This window comes from Gavialis gangeticus, unplaced genomic scaffold (genome assembly GCF_001723915.1).
Source record: "Gavialis gangeticus isolate Ggan-Ray unplaced genomic scaffold, GavGan_comp1, whole genome shotgun sequence".
Taxonomy (NCBI): Eukaryota; Metazoa; Chordata; order Crocodylia; family Gavialidae; genus Gavialis; species Gavialis gangeticus.
In genome coordinates, this window is record NW_017729032.1 from 178,042,598 (window position 1) to 178,062,171 (window position 19,574).

The 19,574-nt window shown below is 39.2% G+C and overlaps 1 protein-coding gene across 1 annotated transcript in view; it reads right to left on the reverse strand.

Moving 5' to 3' along the window:
• PIR (pirin) overlaps positions 1 to 19,574 on the reverse strand; it is a 120,227-nt gene that overhangs the window by 44,466 nt on the left and 56,187 nt on the right. The window contains exon 5 of the mRNA XM_019525069.1: positions 106 to 190. Within this exon, the coding sequence (XP_019380614.1) occupies positions 106 to 190 (85 nt within the window). The remainder of the gene's footprint in view (positions 1 to 105; positions 191 to 19,574) is intronic.

A 19,574-nucleotide genomic window follows, 5' to 3' on the forward strand; every position in this document is an offset into this window, starting at 1 on the left:
TGTACCACAATGGTACACTAGTGGGGAGACTCATACCCAAACCATTAGAAGAAAACCAACTGAAGGAAATTTCCTTTCCTGCCTGGAAAGGTGAAGCATTCCTACCTTTGGGAACTGGCTGTGTATGCTTGGCTCCCTTGTCCAACTTTAAGTCCAGATACAGAATTGGTGTACGAGTACATATCTTAGACTAGGAAAGAAGTAGGGAAAAAATGTCATTTCTAGAACACAGAATGTACCTTTATGTTGTACAGTGATTTTCAGCTAAGACAAAACATCACTAACCAAGATACTAAATTATCATTTTTATGAGAGAGGAAAAACATTAAATTGTATAAAATGCATATTATTTGAGGATTACTTCATCACTCCACAGGCTTTTAATAGAATTGAGTTTTATAGTATTGTTTATAGTTACCATTCCCCAGAGGTAAACAGTTCCATTACAGGCTTAATATGGATGTGTACACACATTATAATCATCTGGGAGAAATTATCCCAGGTTTGTTCTCCTGATAGAGAAACTTACCCGGAACCACATTCAAATGCTGAGGCCCTGAAGAGTGGACAGTTTGTAGTACTAACACTATGCTTATGGGGAGGTGGCTGTGCACACATCTTAGTGTGCTCTACAGGCTTCCTTAGTCTGCCTGGAGACAGAGGGCAGCAGTGCATAGGGCAACTTTGACTGGCCCATGAGCAGCCTGTATTTCCCTACAGCACAATGTGGGCATTGTGAAGGGGGTATGTTTTACTTCTTGCTTGAGCAGCAGAGTCCAGTGAGTGGCACTGCCTTCCTGTGGAGAGAGCAGGATGCTGAAGAACTATCTTTCCTTTTGAGAAAAGCCATGGTATGCATAGGCATTCACTCTCTCAGGAGAAATTCTCCAGGGAGTGATTTAATCCTGGTTGTTCCCAGGTTATTTTTCTCCTGGAGTGGCCATTTTTACCTCAGGAGAAAAAGTCTGAACTTCTGTGTACTTGTGGTTTTTCTGGGGAGAAATGCAACTCTCCAAGGTGAAATTAAATGCCTTATGAGGTCTTAGATAATAAATACATCACAGATAAATATAGAGATAAAAAAGTATAGACAGAACTACAAATTCTGCTGAGATCTGAAATGCTTGAAGGACTCAATGAAGTAATGAGACACAGGCAGGCTGCTCCACATAATTAGATTGGCAGAGGAGATGGTGCTGACTCCAGAAGGGATCAGACTGTGCAGAGAGAGATTGGGTGTTAACAGTATAGCAGGAAAAAGTACGAGTACAGAGAAGTTAAAATCTTGGGAAAGGATTGAAAAACTTTTTTTCAAATTTTGGAACTGGATCCAGATGCAAGACTTTCTTTGTATGGGAATAGCAGCAGGCAATACCTCTGTAAACTCTGCTTCTTGCCCCATTTTACTGAAGTGAGTAGCTACTCAAGATTAAGTGGTTGGTGAAGATGTCTGTAGAAAAGGAGTCCTGAAAATGTTATGTGAAAGCATAGTGGCAGCAGTACAAACAAGTAAGATGGAGGAGAAGACAACGAAAAGTTCAGAGCAAAAGATGATGTCAAGGTTGCATAGAGAAAAACTAAGTGGAAAATCTGAGGAGGGGGAATAGTTTCTTCATTAACCTTTAAAACATTCCCTACACTTGCATGTTTCATCGAAATGGTTATTCCTTCACACACAGATACTCTATGTTTGTGGAAACCATCCATCCCATCAGATAAGAGACACTTTGTGAACAGTAACTTCTCCTCCTTCTGCATGATAATTGCAGCATATCTTTTAAGGCATTTGCATGTTCATATTCTTCAGGATAACCAAGAGGTTGGCTAAGCAGTAGGCTTGTGAGAATAGGCAGCTATTCAATTCGGCTTTGGATCTGGCCATTTCAGATGCCAGCAATCCAATCTGGAGCTCTGGATCAGTTTCCCACTTTGATTCGGCCGAAGCAGCTCCGAAGCTTCAGAGCCTCTTCAGAGATCCGGCCATAGGGTATAATAGGGAAACAATGAAATATCTATATCTTTGTTATTTTTGTCTGATTTGGATGAAACTTGCAGGGGTGGTAGCCTCTGCTGAGAGCATGAAGCCTGCCAACTTTCAAGAAGACCAGGTATAGGGGTTTGGGAGGAACCGCACCCCAAATTCTTGAAAATTAGCAGAAAGCCTAAAGAAGCCAGTGCTTCAATCCGGACATGCTGCTTCGGCGTCTGAAGCATCTGAATCTTTTCCAGATCCAAAGCGCGGTCTGAAGCCTCACACAACCCTACTAAGCAGAACAGAAATTCTGGGCATGTGCTGCTGGGCGAGACATGAATAACTTTCAGTTGACTCGGGTTTTCAGATAATCAGGTAAGCTGGATAAATGCAGTTACCAATTACATCATTCTGAAGAAAATCAAAACAAATTTAAAACAACTCAGTGTTTTAAACCCTCTACATTTCCCACAAAATACTACATTTACCCACTAGAAACTTCAGGATCACAGAAGTAAACCCCCTTCTTAGCTGCCAATTATCTGGCAGTCTTGACAGTGTTGTAAAGGTTACATCCTATTGCTTTGTACAAAAACATTCCTTGTGAAAATCAGTAAAAATGATGAAATTTCACCCATGTAATAGACATTACTAGAGCAGAAGTAATACTAGAAATAGCACGATAATAAAATATTTTTTCTCTCTAAGGGGTGTATATTCGGCCTACCCTTTTTTGGAAATCTTTCTAGTTAAAAGGCACATCCCAACTTTCATGAGAAAAGCTGCCCCCCACCCTGTCACTCTCAATAGTTTACATGCCAAGCCATTAAGTCCTCTAAAATGCACAGCACTTCTTCAAAAGAGGAAAGTAAAGACATTATCTTGGAACTTGCAATGGTCTTACATCACTTCACCAGTATCTCCTAAATTTATCAAAATAATTGGCCAAATACACACAGTTATATACTAGCCACATTATATTAGCCACAATAAAGAATCATAGCATTATAAAGTCGTTCATTTGGAATAAATGTGGTTAAAAATGCCTGTAAGTATCAAGAAAAATGTCTATGCTGAGATGCTGACAACCATTTTCTTTCAACTTTTCTGTCACCTCTAAGGAGCACTGCTGGATTTAATCTCCTTGAAGTCTAGCAAATTTTTTCCCATCACATTTAACAATTTAGAGCTTATTTCCAGATCCACTTACTTCTGAGTTAATGGCCTTCTGCAAAAGTCCTATTGGATTTAATAGACAAGAACAAATCTAAACACAACAGAACGCACCATGATAGGGCTTTTGAAGCATCCTGTAGAATTTAATAAAAATGATACCTCTTCTTCAGAACTTTACAAAAGAGTTTAAAAGCTATAAACATGATCATTCCCTAGGCAAGGATTTCTTAGGGTGATATCTTTTATTGATATCTGACCAGAATGAATTCTCACAGAAAACAACGTAAAGGACAAAAACATACATTGGGAGCATTAGGAGCACAAACATTAGGAGCACATTTCTCACAGAACATCCACTCCCCCTCTGACCTCGCTTCACTACAATAAAAGATATCACCCTAAAAAATCCTTGCCTCTCACATAATTTTGGGATTATCATGGCTACATTACTCTTAAATATCTAGGGAATGACATTGTAATGTAAGTTGTTCTAAAGGTCTCCAGGAAAATTCTATATAACTCTACTAGTTCCTTGTACATTATATTCTATATGACATTTTCATAAGGCTTCTAACTGTCATGAGTAGTCCTACAGACCTTAATGGGCATCACAAAAAGTTATTGTGTTCAAACACAAACATGAAGAGCTGTGTTACATGGTTAGAGCTGATTCTAATCAGCTGGCCAATGTAGACTAGGGTAAATTGTGGTGTTCAGCATCACTGGCTGCTTGAAGATGTTAAAACAAACAAGCAAAAAAATGCGTTTTACCAGAAGGAGCAGCGCATTAATTCAACCCAGCTCTGCAGCGTCTGTATAGCTCAGGCACTTCAGCACAGCTTTCTGGTGCTTTAGCTAAAGCCGATTCAACCAGCTATTAGATAAAAGCATCAAAAAAACCCACTAAAGCACCTGATCTTTACAAACGTGGGTGAGCCAGGCCAAGTAAGGTGCTGCCTCTTCTGGGCATGTGCAGGGCTCAGCATGGAAATGTGCTGAGTTTAAAGTAAAACACAGTTTTGCTTTGTGGGGCTTTTTTAACATCTGCAGGTAGCTGTTATGGATATGCTGTGTAAACAAATCATGATCAATACTGAATGTGACTTTCCGTGGTATGCACTGCACTACAACACAATTTAATGTTTCACATTCATATCTGTCCATAAATCAAGTTTCAAAATATGGACATACCCAAAGTGACCATCGTGGCAATGACAGCTACAGTTGTTAGTAGACGTTTACAAGATTTTATTCTTGGGACAAGGACTGGGTTTTATGCTATTTGGCCAGGACAGGGTATACTATGAGGAATCTATGAATAAACAATGATAATAAAATCCAAAGACAGGGTGCAGTATTTTGTTTTAAAACTGTTCTGCTATGGATCATCTAGGTCACTCTGCATGACAACAATGTTGATTTTTATAAAATATTCTTTATAGCTACTGCAATGACCTTTACACTCAGAACACAATACAAAATCATGCACTTTATTTTTGTAGAGGTTGCCTATTACAGTCAGACATAACAGACCATTTGTTTACATGAATAATATTTACACACTGTTCATATTAGGACAAAATAAACTGAGTTTATAATTAACAGGAACAATGTCCTCTAAAGTTATTGGTAGCAGATTTAATTCCACAAGCATGCAACAAACAGATCCAAAGTATTCCACTGTTGTTGGGTAAATTTTATTATATGGTTCATTGTTTGAAACAAATTCACAGTCCTGCCTTAATTGTTATATTTTTTAAAAATAGACCTCTTAAGCCTTAATGTAGACATTAAAAAGGCATAAAATAATATGTAAGTGCTTTGTTAAATCCATGAAAAATTTAGTATAAAAATAATTTAATGTTATTTTCATACTTTTAAAGTCAAAACTAGTATTTGCTGTAAGTATCTGGCCTTTGAACTGGACAGAGGTCCATCCCTAATGATAGAATCAGAAATAATAACTGGAGTTTTGGAGAAGGACATTGTGAAATGAATAGGAGTGAGGAAAGAAACCCACCAATGATTTGTATTTTATTGGAAGATTAAGAAATAAATCTGTGTATATTTCATACATATATACATATATATATATACACCACACTTTTCAAGTTTTTAAAAAAGAGAGTACAAAAATGGATGTCAGGAAAAAGTTGACAGGAGCCAAACTGAACAATAGGTTTATAGCACAGAAATGATGATGCATGTGTCAGTTGATCAGAACAGAGCAGATTTCTGCAGGGATCAGTGATCTACAGTCCACAGGGTAGTTCCAGCCCACAAAAAGCCTGAATTGGGCCTGTGGCAGTTCAGGGAATCAGCAGTATGCTGCAACCACAACAGGAGAAGGACCCTGGGGCCCTAGCAGCTGCCTTTTTCTATCTATTCCCCTCTCAGCATCTGCTGATTAGCATGGGGTGCAGGGCTGTGGCCCACGGTGGAGACCGGTTTGCAAGCAGCAGCCAATCCCTGGGTTACTGGATGGAAATTGATTATTAGGTAGTATATATTTTCTAAATGTAATATTGTATTATTTCTCTAATCTATTTCCACAGAACTATATATCAAGTAGCAGTTTTGATTTGGATAATATGTTATTTTCTATTCAACTCCCACAAATGTTTCAAAATGAAGTCCACAATTCTGCAAACACTCATGCTTATACTTAATTCTGAAGTCAGTGGGATTCCTGATGTATTTCCAGGAATCTGAAAATGTATCTGAAACATAATTTAGACAGACTCACTAGAATATATTCCAATGGACATGATTAGGGGCCTACTTAAATCATGGTTTTGCAGATTTTACAGAAATCGTGAAATCCAGGATTGTTCATGACATCCACAAAAATCAACAAAAGACCCAATAAAAATAAAATGCTGGATGCCTAGTGGGAGCCAGTGGTCCTTACTGCTTGGAGGAGGAAGGCACCAGCTGGCAGGGTGGTAGGAAGGGCAGCAGACAAGACAGTGGCTGCTCCCTTGTCTCCCCACCAGGGCCTCTCCTCCAATCAGCGCTGAGGGGTGGGGTGTCACAAAGGGCAGCCAGCAATCAAGATGGCAGCCATACCCTTCTCTCTCCTCTCCTCCCTTCCCCCTGCCCCAGGCCTCTCCCTCAATCAACACTAAAGGGTGAAGCCACTGTGAAATGCCTGCAAAATGAGCTCAGCATGCTGACAGCAGACCACAAAAAACCCATTGTTTCATCACAATTTAGGTAGGTCCCTAAATGTGATTAACTGTTCCATTGCCAAATGAAATAACATCAGCATATAGAAAATAAAGAATATTTGGTCAAAGGCATCACTGTGTCATTGTATATATAGATGAATGCCCACATTTTAATTATATAGGGAACACAAACAACAAGTCACATTCCCATGACCATTTTACTGCAAGTGAAAGGAGTTTTGGTATTGTGCAGTTGGAACATGAAGCATATTTGCATTCAGTATTTGCTCTTCATTTAATTCATCCTAAAGCACAGGTTTTGTGAACACAGTTGCCTAAACCTAATTCTAATAGTATACTCCACTAGCATGTGCTGAACAGCTTCATCCTTGTTCATGGGCAGAATGTGCCTAGCTCTAGCGCTCTGAAACTGAGGCCAAGAGATCTCATTACTGTCTGCTCTGTCTCTTCTTTTAAGAACCTCTGGAATCCCCCTAAAACAATCTTATCCATGCCTTTAGGCCAGAAGCTCTGATTTCAGGTTCCCTGTATGGCCCATCACCAGTTTAAAGGACTGTACCCACTGGAGAGTCCTACCCAAAGCATAGTGAAGGCGATGACAGCTGTAAATGAGTACACTGAACCCAGAAAGAAATACCAGAATCAGTCAGCACCAAGGAAAAATTTAAGAACTGCTGGAAAAGCCTGCCTGGAAGGAAGTTATGAATGTCACAGTTTTCAAAGAGATTTCCCTTTTCATGGCAAATAATCACTCAGCATTCTGAGATTTGTGACAACCATGGGAACAGTATTGCCTTATCTGTTATCTCCAAAGCAGAACGTGCATGCTTACAGATGTCATTTAATGCATATGCACACAATGCTGAATTAAAACATTTGCATTGTTGCTGGTTAACTCTCATTGTTAATCTCCCAGAGGGCTTAGTTTTATATATGGATGAATGAACTGCAAAATTGTAAAGTTTTTTAAAGCTCCTTCCAAATTTAGAGCACAAACAAGGCCACAGCAATGAGCAAGTTTGCTTCTTTTAGCTCTTCTGAAAAAGGCACAACAATAATTAGCACTATTAAGTTGCTTTTCTGTGTTTCTAAGCAAATTGTTTCTTGCCTTTCAGACCAGAGTGAGTTTCCTTATCTAAGATGTACATCAGAAAAGGGACTAGGATACATCAGCACTAGTTCTAGATTGTACTAGAGAGCCCTGTAGTGAAGCATGCTGTGTTTGCTCTGTGCTGGCTAAATCTGGAAACAGATACAATGTAGTGGTTTGAAGGACACTGGGTACACACCAGTAAGCTTTCTGTTCTGGGCATATTTATTGACTGGCCTCCAGCATGGCTCTGTGGCAGCCACATTGCATCCATTCCTAGGTTTAGCTGAAGTTGCCTGGGGAAGTCCAGAGGCAGTGTAGACTCTCCTTAAGGCCTAAATCCATCTTGAGACCTCAGGGGAGGGACGAATTAGTGTTCCTATCTGCTCTTTTCTCCTACAGACAGTTATTCCAGATTAGACAAACCCTTGGTTGGAGTGGTTGAGACAGGGTTGTTCCTGCCTTGAACAGGGGCTTGGATTAGATGACTTCCTGAGGTCCTTACCAGGCCGATTTCTCTGTGATTCTAGGATTTTTGCCATGTCCTTCTGAAGGCTTCTAGGATCTTTTGAAGGATTTAGGAAGGACTTAGGATCCTTCTGATTCTAGGCCATTTTGCCATGTCCTCCTGCTGAAGTCCATCTCTCTGTGGCACCATGCTGACAGGGCTTCCCCTGCCTCCAGCTCTCTCGGGAAACTCCTCTAAAAGAAGGTTCCACAAAGTGGAAGGAAGGGCTCCAGGCAAACAGCTAATTTAGCCTCAGAATAAACCAATTTACTGCAGGTTACCCTGAGGGATGATGAGAGAAGATGAAAACAGTAAAGCCATTTCTGTCCTCTCCATTCTGTCTCTCCCCATTCATGGGTCACCAACACAGGAAAAGTCCTTCATGGGGTCCAGGGACGAGATGAAATCCTTCTTTGTCTTCCATGATTGTTGTATGTGTGTCTGAAGAGGGCTGATGAGGCCTATTTGGGATCGACAGACTCTACTGCAGCTTGGATATGTGTTTCCACGTGGGGTGGGTGGCGCTGGATTCTTGATTTGGTCCGCAACATGGTGTTTCTGCCGTTCCATTTTTCCACCTCCTGTTGTTGTTGTGAGGTTTCAGAGTACTGAGATCCCTGCAGCAGACTCTTCTTCTGTTTCAGGTGGTCCTGGGTGATAGTCTCTCATGAGTTGACATCAATGCTGCATTTTTTTAAGTTGGCCTTGAGGATGTCCCTGAAGCACTTTCTCTGCCCTCCGCTTGAGCATATGCCTTGGCTGAGCTGGGAGAGAAAACTTGCATTAGGAGTCTGGAGTCAGACATCCAGATGAAATATTGCCAAAGAGGTGACACATCCCCTTTCATGTTCTCAAGGGAATTATCTAGATTTAAGTTATACATATCCTGAAAATGGTCTATGAAGGACTTTTAACTGCATGGTTCTACCAAATCCATATAAATATTTACATCTTTTCCTAAGTGCCAGATATATTACAGTAAAATTAAATCCTGAAGCTCTTTTTCATTTTCTCCTTATTTTGCACAGAAAAATGCTACTAATTTCAGTGGGTATCTCCCCAGCTGAGGACTGAACAAGTAGTTCAAGTAGTTCAATGAACTGGCCCTCAGAAAGCAGTTGACCATTCCACCCAAATGCAGTTTTTTTCATATTCCTTATATTAAAGGGAAAATATTGTAACTAATCTACACTTATACATTTTCTTTTTGAAACCCAGGATTGCATGCCCTTCAAAGACTTCTCAATCACAAGTCTTTAATTTTATCACTCCTAACATTCTTTCCTTCCTTCCTTGGGTTTTATTTGTAAATCTGTTTTAAATTACAGGGAGAAATCATTGCCACATGTGGGCTTCACAGACTAATGAAATCATGGCTGCACCAATAAGAAAACACTATAGCACCTAACACTATGACAGACAAAAATATCTAAGTCCACCCTAACTTCTCCATCTACATTTCAGAGCTGATTTACTGAACCTTTTAATGGTTGCACTTTATTGCCATATTCAACCGAAAAACAAATAAAAAGAAAGACAAGATGAAGTGAGGTGGGGTTTGCATAACAAAGCAATCATAAATTCTTTCAACATGTGGCTTCAAATGTTTCCATAAGTATTTTACAGTACTATTTTAAAAGACATTTTGATTTAATGTATTTCAGAGGACACATTCTTTTAATTCATGACTGTGCATCTCTAGTTGTGATTCATTTCCTGACCAGATCACAATTTGTAACTGAGGTATGAAACACCCCATCTTGAGACCTCAGGGGAGGGAAGAATTACTGTTCCTATTTGCTCTTTTCTCCTACAGACAGTTATTCCAGATTAGACAAACCCTTGGTTGGAATGGTTTAGATAGGGATGTTTCTGCCTTGAACACGGGGTTGGATTAGATGACTTCCTGAGGTCCTTACAAGGCCGATTTCTCTGTGATTCTAGGATCTTTTGCTATGTCCTTCTAATTCCATGCTTATTTGTTCTTCTTCTTATTAATTATTGTTTGTATTATGATAGCTTTTGCTCTTTCCATTCATGCCAACTGTTATGCAAACATAGAGAACAAAGATAGTCCAAGTATAAACAAAAGGGACAACATATGAATACAGATTGGACAGCACAAGAAAACAACGTTGTCTCTGTGCCAGCCGTGAAACCATTGCCAAGTTTTTCATGGGTATCATGACAAAGGAGAAGTTTACAGAAGCACTTGAAGGAACCTTGTTCCTTAAACCATTCACTAATATAAAAAATGAAACTGATTTTAGAAATACTGCACTAAAATATATATTTTTGTATCTATTTAAGGAAATAGATATAAAAAAAGATATAGGGAAAGACATCAAGAGGATAAGTATATCTGTCACTAAGCCATCCTCATTCAAGCTTTTATACCATGTTTTATCACAACCATCATTTTCCCTTATCAGATCTTTATACTCATGGTGGAATGTGCTTTATTTCAAGGAGATTTCATGTGGATGCAAAGGTCTATCTACCTGGATCCAAATGCAGGATTGAGGCCTCAGATGTTAAACTCTTCCATCTCCTGGGCAGACCCCATGTTTCATGAGTCTGTAAAGCACCTTGGAAACTCTAACTACATTAGCACATCATAAATTACACAGTAAAGAAAAAAACATACATCAGAAACAACACTTAAGATTTTCAATGCAGAAGACTTGGTAGGTTAAGAGGGGAAAGAAAAGAAATTTGGGTGGCTTATAATAGCAAAAACAACCTCCAAATCAGCCACTTCCTGGCACTTAATGAGCAGATGAGTTAAAGACCTCCTCCAGATGGTCATTAACTGCCAGGAAATACTCTGTCCATTGACTGTTATTGCTTAAAACACCATTAGGATGCTGTTCTTCATTAGTCACATTCACATCATATTAGTATGAACTCAATGTAAGAATGCAATGGAAAACGTTGGTTGGGGGAATTAAAAAAACCAATGCAAAAACAAAAATAGCATTACAATAAAGTAAATATTTCATTTTTACACAGAGCCATATCACTATCATAATCGTCAAAATGTAGTACTGACAAAAACAGTTGAATGGACAGCTGGCATTGTAAGGTTCTTCACAGTAATCTGCTTATGTGCCTCCACGGTGTCCCGAAGAGGCCATCTCAAGGGGTGAAAGGTTAGTCTCCATGCCAAATAAATTCCTGACTTCGCTGCTGGGAATGCTAGCAAAGTATGTGATTGTTGTGATTAGGTTACCTGACCAATATGGAGAAGACTGGAGCTAAAATTCCAACATCAAGAAATGCAGAAGTTTGGTTTCATTATACACAACTTTTAATAAATTCACAGAGGCAAAAATATTTGTGCTCTCCAAGCCATAATCTTCAGGCATGGATTCTGCAGTGATGTGGACCACAGATTTATTTATGTATATACACATATAACTGCTTGCAAAGGAAAATGTTAATAGTACCAGGAGAAAAAGGTATAAACACAAGCTTTCTTTGACTCCAACTGTTTGCCTCAAAATCAAAAACTGTAAGCCAAAACTAAATAATTATTTCACAACTAATTTGATGAGGGAAACTCAGAAATTACAGAATGATTGATTACCTCCTTTAAGAAAAAAAAAAATTTATCCTCTCAAAATGCAGGATTAAGGTACATTCCTTGAACTTCAATAGCAGTGAATTTAAAAATAATAGGAGGAAACTATTTAAGAAAAAGAATTCAGTTTTGGAACTTATTGCCTCAAGATGTCACTGAGACCAAAGAAAAATGCAATTCAAGACAAGGATTAGACCTTAATATGCATAAGTAAATTCATAAATAAATTAATAAAATAGGGCAGGGATTTCAAAGTCCCCAGATCTGGACTGTGGGGCTTCTCACAGGCTAGATTCAGACTGCGAGGAGTTTTGCAGGATGGATTCAGACCCATCTCCAGCAGCAGCTAGTGTATTGATGATTATTTTTATATGCCCCCTTTCCAAGAAAGGCTCAGGTAAGTAAAGCACTAGAACAAAATAACTTATAAAACAAGAGAGCAACCTTACATATAAAAGCAATTACAATAATAAATCAAAATGCAATCTCTTCCACAACTCCCTAACAACATCCCAGCTTAGCCTTGTTTGTTAAATGCCTGCCAGAGTAGAAAGGTCTTACACATCAGGAAGATGTCCAGGCTTGGGCTCTGGGACACCTCAAGGGGAAGGGAGTTTCAGATCTGAGGAGTGACTCCCAAGAACAGCTTCCTGTGTATTTTGGCCAAATGAATTTGGCACATTGATGGTACCTGAAGAAAGCCATTCTTGGCTGATCTTAGGTATGATAGTACCCCCTCTCTAGCTGCTGGAACTTATGGCCATCCCTGAAAATATTATCTCATATTATACTAACATAGCATGTAAATGAATAAATAAAGGGCTATTATATTACATTTGCTCATAACAATGTTGAATGTAATAACCCATTTTGTTTCCTGCTTATCAACAACCTCAGCAACCTTTGAAGATGAGGGCAGGGGGAGGGTTCGAAAGATATCCCTTGTAAATCCCATTATTGATGACGTTTCTTCAGCTTGTTGTGCTACTGGACTAGAAAATCTGAGGCTATGTGAGGTAAATTAAATTCAAGAAACAATGAAAGAAATAGAGAAACTGATTGAGAAGGTAGTCCTATTTAAAGGAGGAAAAAACCTGTCACCATAATGCCCTGCTGAATTCTTGGTAGAGGTCAGTAAGTCTAGTATACATACAATAAGTCTAGCATACTTTCTTATTCTTGAATGAGCAGCATTAATCCACAGGAACTATACTTGACAATGGTAGCTAACCTTTCCTACATTTTGTCTATTTGGTTGAACACACAACTCCTTGAAATTAAATCATCCAACTCTACTATACCCTCGGGAGTACAAACCCAACAACTGGCCTGGCAGCCTGTCCTCTCTATTGAAATTACACTTTGGTCAGATCGTACTCCAAGAATGAGTTAACGCAATAAAAATGTGCATCCTGCCCAAATCATCATTTGCTACCACTGACTTCCACTTTAGGGAAAATTCTTAATTCTAATAGCAACATCGCCAAACACAAATCTAATGTCAAGACCCACTCTACAAGTATGATTTCTCAAAGGGGTCCAAAGTCCTAGTAGATTTTATGCTCTGCTTGTGAATTGGGCAGCTGCTGTTTATCTTGTATTGATTTAAAGAGACACATGGAGCCCAAGCATCTGGTCCTGGAGAGGGAACAGGAACATGAGACTTAGGAGAACTGAGTGGGCATTAATTACGCAGACTTCTTTTTAAATAAAAAGTCTATTGTCCTCTATCCCAGCCAGACAGAAGGAACCTCAGTATGAATGTGGTAGCAAGCTATTAATCCCTCAGGCCACAAACCTGCATTGAGATCTAGTGGTTTGGACTCTTGTTTCTATATGCAGCCTTATTAAAGTCAGAAGTACTCTGTATAGACAGAATCCACTAAAAGATCTTGCTGCAGTATTGGGGCCTTACTCTCTTAGTGCACTGGGAGATAAAACAGACCATCTTGAATACATTTGATAGATTAGTAAGATGGTAGTCAATTGAAATCTTAGTTTGAAGAGATGGAAAATAGGACATAATAGGAAAACAGAATGTCAACTATTTAAATGCAATCAGGATCGTTACTCATTGCTTTCAATGGAAATCCATACAGAGAAAAGGATACAACCACAGAGAACTGACATGGTATTGAGATCTAAATGTTTCTTTTTGATTATGCTGTAAAACAGACACTATAAAAACAGAGACACAGATTGAATGCAGTGCAGCCACATTAATGCTACCTTTATAGCTCTATCTTGAAATTTCCTGACAGACTGTTTTTGTCCAGCCTTAAAGGATCATTAACACAAGACTGAGCGGTCTTATTTTTGCTAGTGTAGCTCCATGTTCCCCCTATCACATGGCAGAGCTGGGCTAGTTTTTGTTTTGTTTTGTTTTGTTTGTTTGTTTATATTGAATAGCACTTAAATTTTTAAAAATTGTCACAATATAAAAGACAAACATTGTAAGCACTGTGTGGCAGTGGCTATCTTTTCATTGTATCTGTATGCAGAGTATCTAGCCTAATAAGGTACTATAACCTGCTATGTGCCTGTAGGCATTACTGTGAAACAAGTAAAATACAATAATGACAAGTACAGCCATCAATTGTAGGACACCGAGATCCAAAATGGATTAAGCAGCAGCTAAAATAGAGCACAAAGCATGTATTTGGTGGTCTCAGTCCAGTTCTCAGTTAGCAAAGTATCCATGTCACTTCCTCAGCTGGAAAACATATCCACAGTCTCAATAAGGGGTCAAGAAGACTAAACTGTTCTCATGCTCAAAATATATTATCCAACAGATAAGGATTAGGTCAAACAGCCACAGGAGTGGCAGGAATCCTGTGTTTCTTTTACAATATTTTAAGAGTCCTTATACCCATGATACCCAAGGGCTTTATTAAAAAAATTAGAAACCAACAGATTACAATAAAACTAACATAATATAATACAACATCTCTTTCAAAGTGAGTTGGTCTCCTGCCTCTCTGTAAAGGTTATTCTAGATGCAGATAGGAAAAAGAAAAGCAGTCATCCTCAGCCTAAAAACTGCAATAGCATATGACTGACTTTCGCACTGTAGAGAGATGTAATAGTCATGCTAGTCTGGAGTCAAGTGGGAAACAGTGTAGATTTGCACTTTATAGACTAATCAAAGTATGTGTGTGTATGTATATGTGTGTGTATACAAACATACCACCAAATTCACACACAGACACACAGAGCACAAGTTATTGTGAGCTGAAGCTCACTTCATCAGGTGCTATGTAGACAATGGGCTTGCAGGAATTGGAGTCCATGGGCTGCCAGAATTAGTGGCATGCATCAATTTTAGGGAATTACTACTCAACAATGATTAGTTATTCATCTTCCAGACATAAAACTTGGTTTGGAATGTTCTCATCAACTTTTCATTCAGTTTGGATAATGCGAGAAGCAGTTTTATAAACCAAATTGGAATGACAGCTACCTGATGACAACAGAAGTCTCCTATGGCACACAAGCTGAAAAATTACCCAGTTATCAAGTTCAAAAGTACTATCTTGATTTGCCAAGTTGCTACAAGCTGTAGAACATGTTTCACAGGCCAACAGAAGGCAATGCTGACTCAAAGCTTTGGCTGGTGATACCAGAACAGAGGAAAAACAGGTGGTTCACTAGGCAGCAATATGAAGTTCAGAAGCCTGCTTTGTGGTTTTCTTCATTGCCTCACTGGTATAAACAAGTCCCACTCATTTCATTTATCTTTCCTCCAGGCCTCCCCTCAAAGTACTTAGCACAAGGCACAGCAGCTCCTTCATGCAAAGAGCCATGGGATATACACCACATATTTTAGTGTATGCAGGGATGAGAATAAAGGTTGATTTAGGTAACTGGATGAGTGCCATCCCAGAAGAGAGCCAAAATAGAGATGGTTATGTTTGAGGGATAGCATAGTCCTATATCACATGTTCATAGTTCAAGCTAAAAACACAGACAGAGTTTAAATTCCTCTCACCTAAATTCTTTAAAGGAATCTCTTAAAATATTAATTCAGCTAGGCCTAGCTAATCAACCTTACTTCTTTTACCAGATACGAGGCCAGTCTAGGATGAAAGGCTTTCTTGCTCTTTGATACTGATTCGGGTGACCAAAAAGTCTATTCAAAGTACTCCCTACTTCAGGTGTTCACAAATGGTGAGTCAAGGTCCCCCAAAATCAAGAGACTGACTTAAAAGCATAATCATATGGCTCCAGGAAAAGTCATATTTTAAGGCCCCATCTACACATTATACTTAAGGCATGAGTAACCAATTAATCATGCTTTAAATGGTCAACTGGTCACATGGTCAATCAATTAATGGTGTGAAAAAAGACTAATAAGTTACAAAAGTTATTCCACAAAATATGCAGAATGACTTGGTAGCTTCTTTCTATCATGCCATTAATTGAACATATGGCCAGGGGCCCCTGCAGATGGCAGCCCTTTCAGTCGTTCAGAGCACCCAGCTGCAAGGGCCTATGTGCACCCCTGAGCCTGGGAGCTGCCACCTGTGAGGACACCCCAAGCACCCTTGTGGCTGGGAGATCATATCCGCTCCTATCAGTTGAAGAGGCTCCCAGCTGCAGGGATTTCCAATTCTAGGTGATCCAGGGATCTCCCTACACCTGCAATAAGGCACGATGGGATCTAATTCACAATCCCACAATCACGCTTCCTGCCATGCTTATGTAACATGGCAGAAAGCACAATTGTGTGTGGATTGTGCGTCAGATCCTATCATGCCTTTACCTGCACATCTAGAGGGGCCCTAAGAGTAATACCAAATAGCACAACACTCACAATAAAATCACTGGAGTCAGCCACACAGACTTGATGTGGGAGGAAGTTAGAGAAAGTAGTATTCTTCCTCTTAAAGAAGATGGAATTTGAAACTGAAAATTGAGTTAATTTACAGCTTGTTGGCCAGGGGAGACTTCTACTGCGAGAGTGAAAGCTTCCTCTTAAATGCATATTATTGTGACCCACTGAAACCATTGTAAAACTAACCTGGGAAACAAGAGGAGATTAGGTTTGTGAATTCAGAGGCTTCTATTCTTCTCTACTTTACAGAGAATTGGAGTAGGGACAGAAACTACTGGTAAAGTCCAAATTTGGAACCTAACCCCCTCCTCAGGTGCCATGAACATTTCACAGGGACACGGAAACCTTCACATTTGATCACATCTTCAGTCCCTCTAATCCAGTATGTGTCTCTGGCATTGGCAATTTCAGTTTTTATTATTTAGTTATATGTTTTCCCCTTCTGTAAACAGATTATAGTTTCATCTGGCAGTGAAAGTCAAAAAACCCCACAGATTTCTCTTGTTATTTTGGCAATATTTTGCAGTACTTCACGCAGATGAAGTATATTTATACAAAGGTCAGAAGCAAAACATTTATGTACATGTTAAGTGGACCCTCAGCTGTGAGTAGTGTTTCTACTGTATTACTCAGAGTGAGTTTTTGATTATACACGCCTCATGTCCAGCTGCACTTTCTGTCTTCATGTAATCATGCTCATTGTTTCTGCATGACTGTTTTTTGTCAAAAAATACAAGATTAGTGGATGAAGTAAATACCATACTTGGACTTATAACAAATGATCTCATACCATGTCTTACGAAATCTTATTTTTAAAATGAATGTGAATTGGCTGAGATAAGATAGTCACGTGGTTTGAAAAATTATCAAAAAGTTAATTGAATGCTAATGCTTAATGATAACACATGGCAGTCAGAGGAGATAGCTACCAGGTAATTTGGGGATCAGTGTTCAATCTGGTCTTAAAATGTATTCAGTTAGGATCAGGAATAGTAAAAAAAACCAGCGTGTTAATGCAGTTACTATTTTGGGAGGATTTCAAGCACTAGTCACAACAAAGGAATTATGCAAACAGACTTAGATCAAAAACACAAGGAGAAAACTGGGGAAAACAACATCTTGGGAAAATACCATCTATTACATCTGCAGGGAAAAGTATCTGAAAAACTCATATGCACAATAAGGAAGAGACAAGAGGGAAGCAGAACAGCTGGATGAGTCAAATGAATGATAGTGAACAGCAAAATTGATACAAGTTTCTAGTGTTTTATGGCACCAAGGAAGACCAGTGCAACTTGAGGTTCCATATCCACGAGAATCACCTAGTGACGATGACATTTTCTCCTTCCCAGTACCAATGATGTGCTTATACCCAGGATACTGTTTCACATCAGTACACAGAGACTAACAGATTTGAAGAAGCTCAAAGAAGAACAAAAATATCAGTGGCAGATGGAGGGGCTGAGTTAGGGGGAAAAGATTAAGGGACTTAAGTGCTTATAGGCACCTATTAAATGTTGTGGGGGGAGGATAGAATATGAAGACTGACAAAATTTGATGATAACAAATACCTGATGGCAGAAATATATTACCAGCAGTCACAATAGTTGGTGTTTTCCCAAAAGCCCTGGCCCCTGGAATTTTGATTCTGTAAAAATCGGAGTTTTCATTAAAAATTACAAATTTCTAACTTTTTACGTTTTGAAAAAAAATCTTAAACATACAACTCAAGAATACCACCAAGAGGAAGATCCAAGGTAAATAACAAGACCCCAAATTATGTATTATAATTTATTACTTTAATCTCACATCTTTTTTTTAAGATCTGCCTCTTGATTTGTAGCTGCTGACACTGGTATTTATTATCTTAAGCAGGCATGGAAATGAGAAATAATGGGGTAAAATACTACATTGAAAAAATTAGGCAATATTAGGACAATGAGGTGCATTAATATGTGAAATACTGTTTTAAGGGAAGTAATATAAGGGCCTTGTTGCATGGTAATTTTGGGCAATTCCTGGAGCACTTTCACCTCTGGATTGCCTTTATATTAATACCTGAAACTAGTTTTAAGCAGTCCTTAGGCAGCTCAAAGTTATGCCTCTCCAGGACAGGATTATCTCTGATCCGTATTAACCAGCTCGTGTTACACTAAGGCACTCTAGGCTACACCTTAGTGTAAAAACCTCCCCCCACTTACCCTCCCACTGGCCCCAATGGAGACCACTGCCCCCCCCACCTCCTCCCAGCACCCCAGATTCCTGCTCACTGCAACCTCAGTCCCTCCCTCCCTGCTTACTTGTGGCTGCCCGCACTATCTGTTCTAGGGAGCAGGACGGGAAGGATTAACTTGCCTGTCTGGCCACCGCTGTTGTTGCCACAGCTCTATGCCATCAACCAGAGTGCCACCACATTGAAAAAACTTTTAGAGGAGTGCCTTAAATCTAAAAAGGTTGCAAAACACTGGTCTACCTAGTTAGCTATCCTGCTTCTTTTTACCGGGGGCCCAAACTAGATGCTTCAGAGGAAAATGCAAACCCAGACAGCATGTCAGTGAGCTGTAGGATTATCTCTCCCCATGCTAGGTCTTTTCCTGACTTCTAAGAGACTGACTTAAGTGCTGAAGCATGAAATTTAATATCCTTGAAAAAAAAATGTAGCAATAACCATAACAATTCTGAATATTACCTTGTTATCCCTGTCAAAGGTCCAAACCCTTTGGAATCTCATTAAGATCTTGGCATCAACAATTTCCTGGGGCAATGAGTTCCCTTGCTTAATTAGGCATCACGCATGTTGTTTTAATTTTTAAATTTTGTTCTAAATCTGCCACCGTTCAGTTTCAAGGAATGTTCTCTTGCTCTTCTGTTCCAATACTGGGAGAATCAAAGTTCCTAATCTCCCTTCTCTACCCTACTCCCTTTTGCAAATCAAGAGTTTACCCACGTTTGATAACTTCATACATGCTAAGCCGTGAAGACTTGAAAAACTGATTTCAGTCTTAACAGCTGTGAATTGTGAGATGCCCAGAATGACTCTCCAACATCAGCTCCAGGTGCTTTTCAGTGGGGGATAACCACTAAGTGACAGATGCCACTTCTCCAGAGCAAGAAGAGAATATCTGTAGCTAAGAGACCACCTCCATGTTTACAATGTAACTTAACTTGTATGAAATTTGCTTTTAAGATGAATATTTAGATTTAGATTATTTTCCCTCCA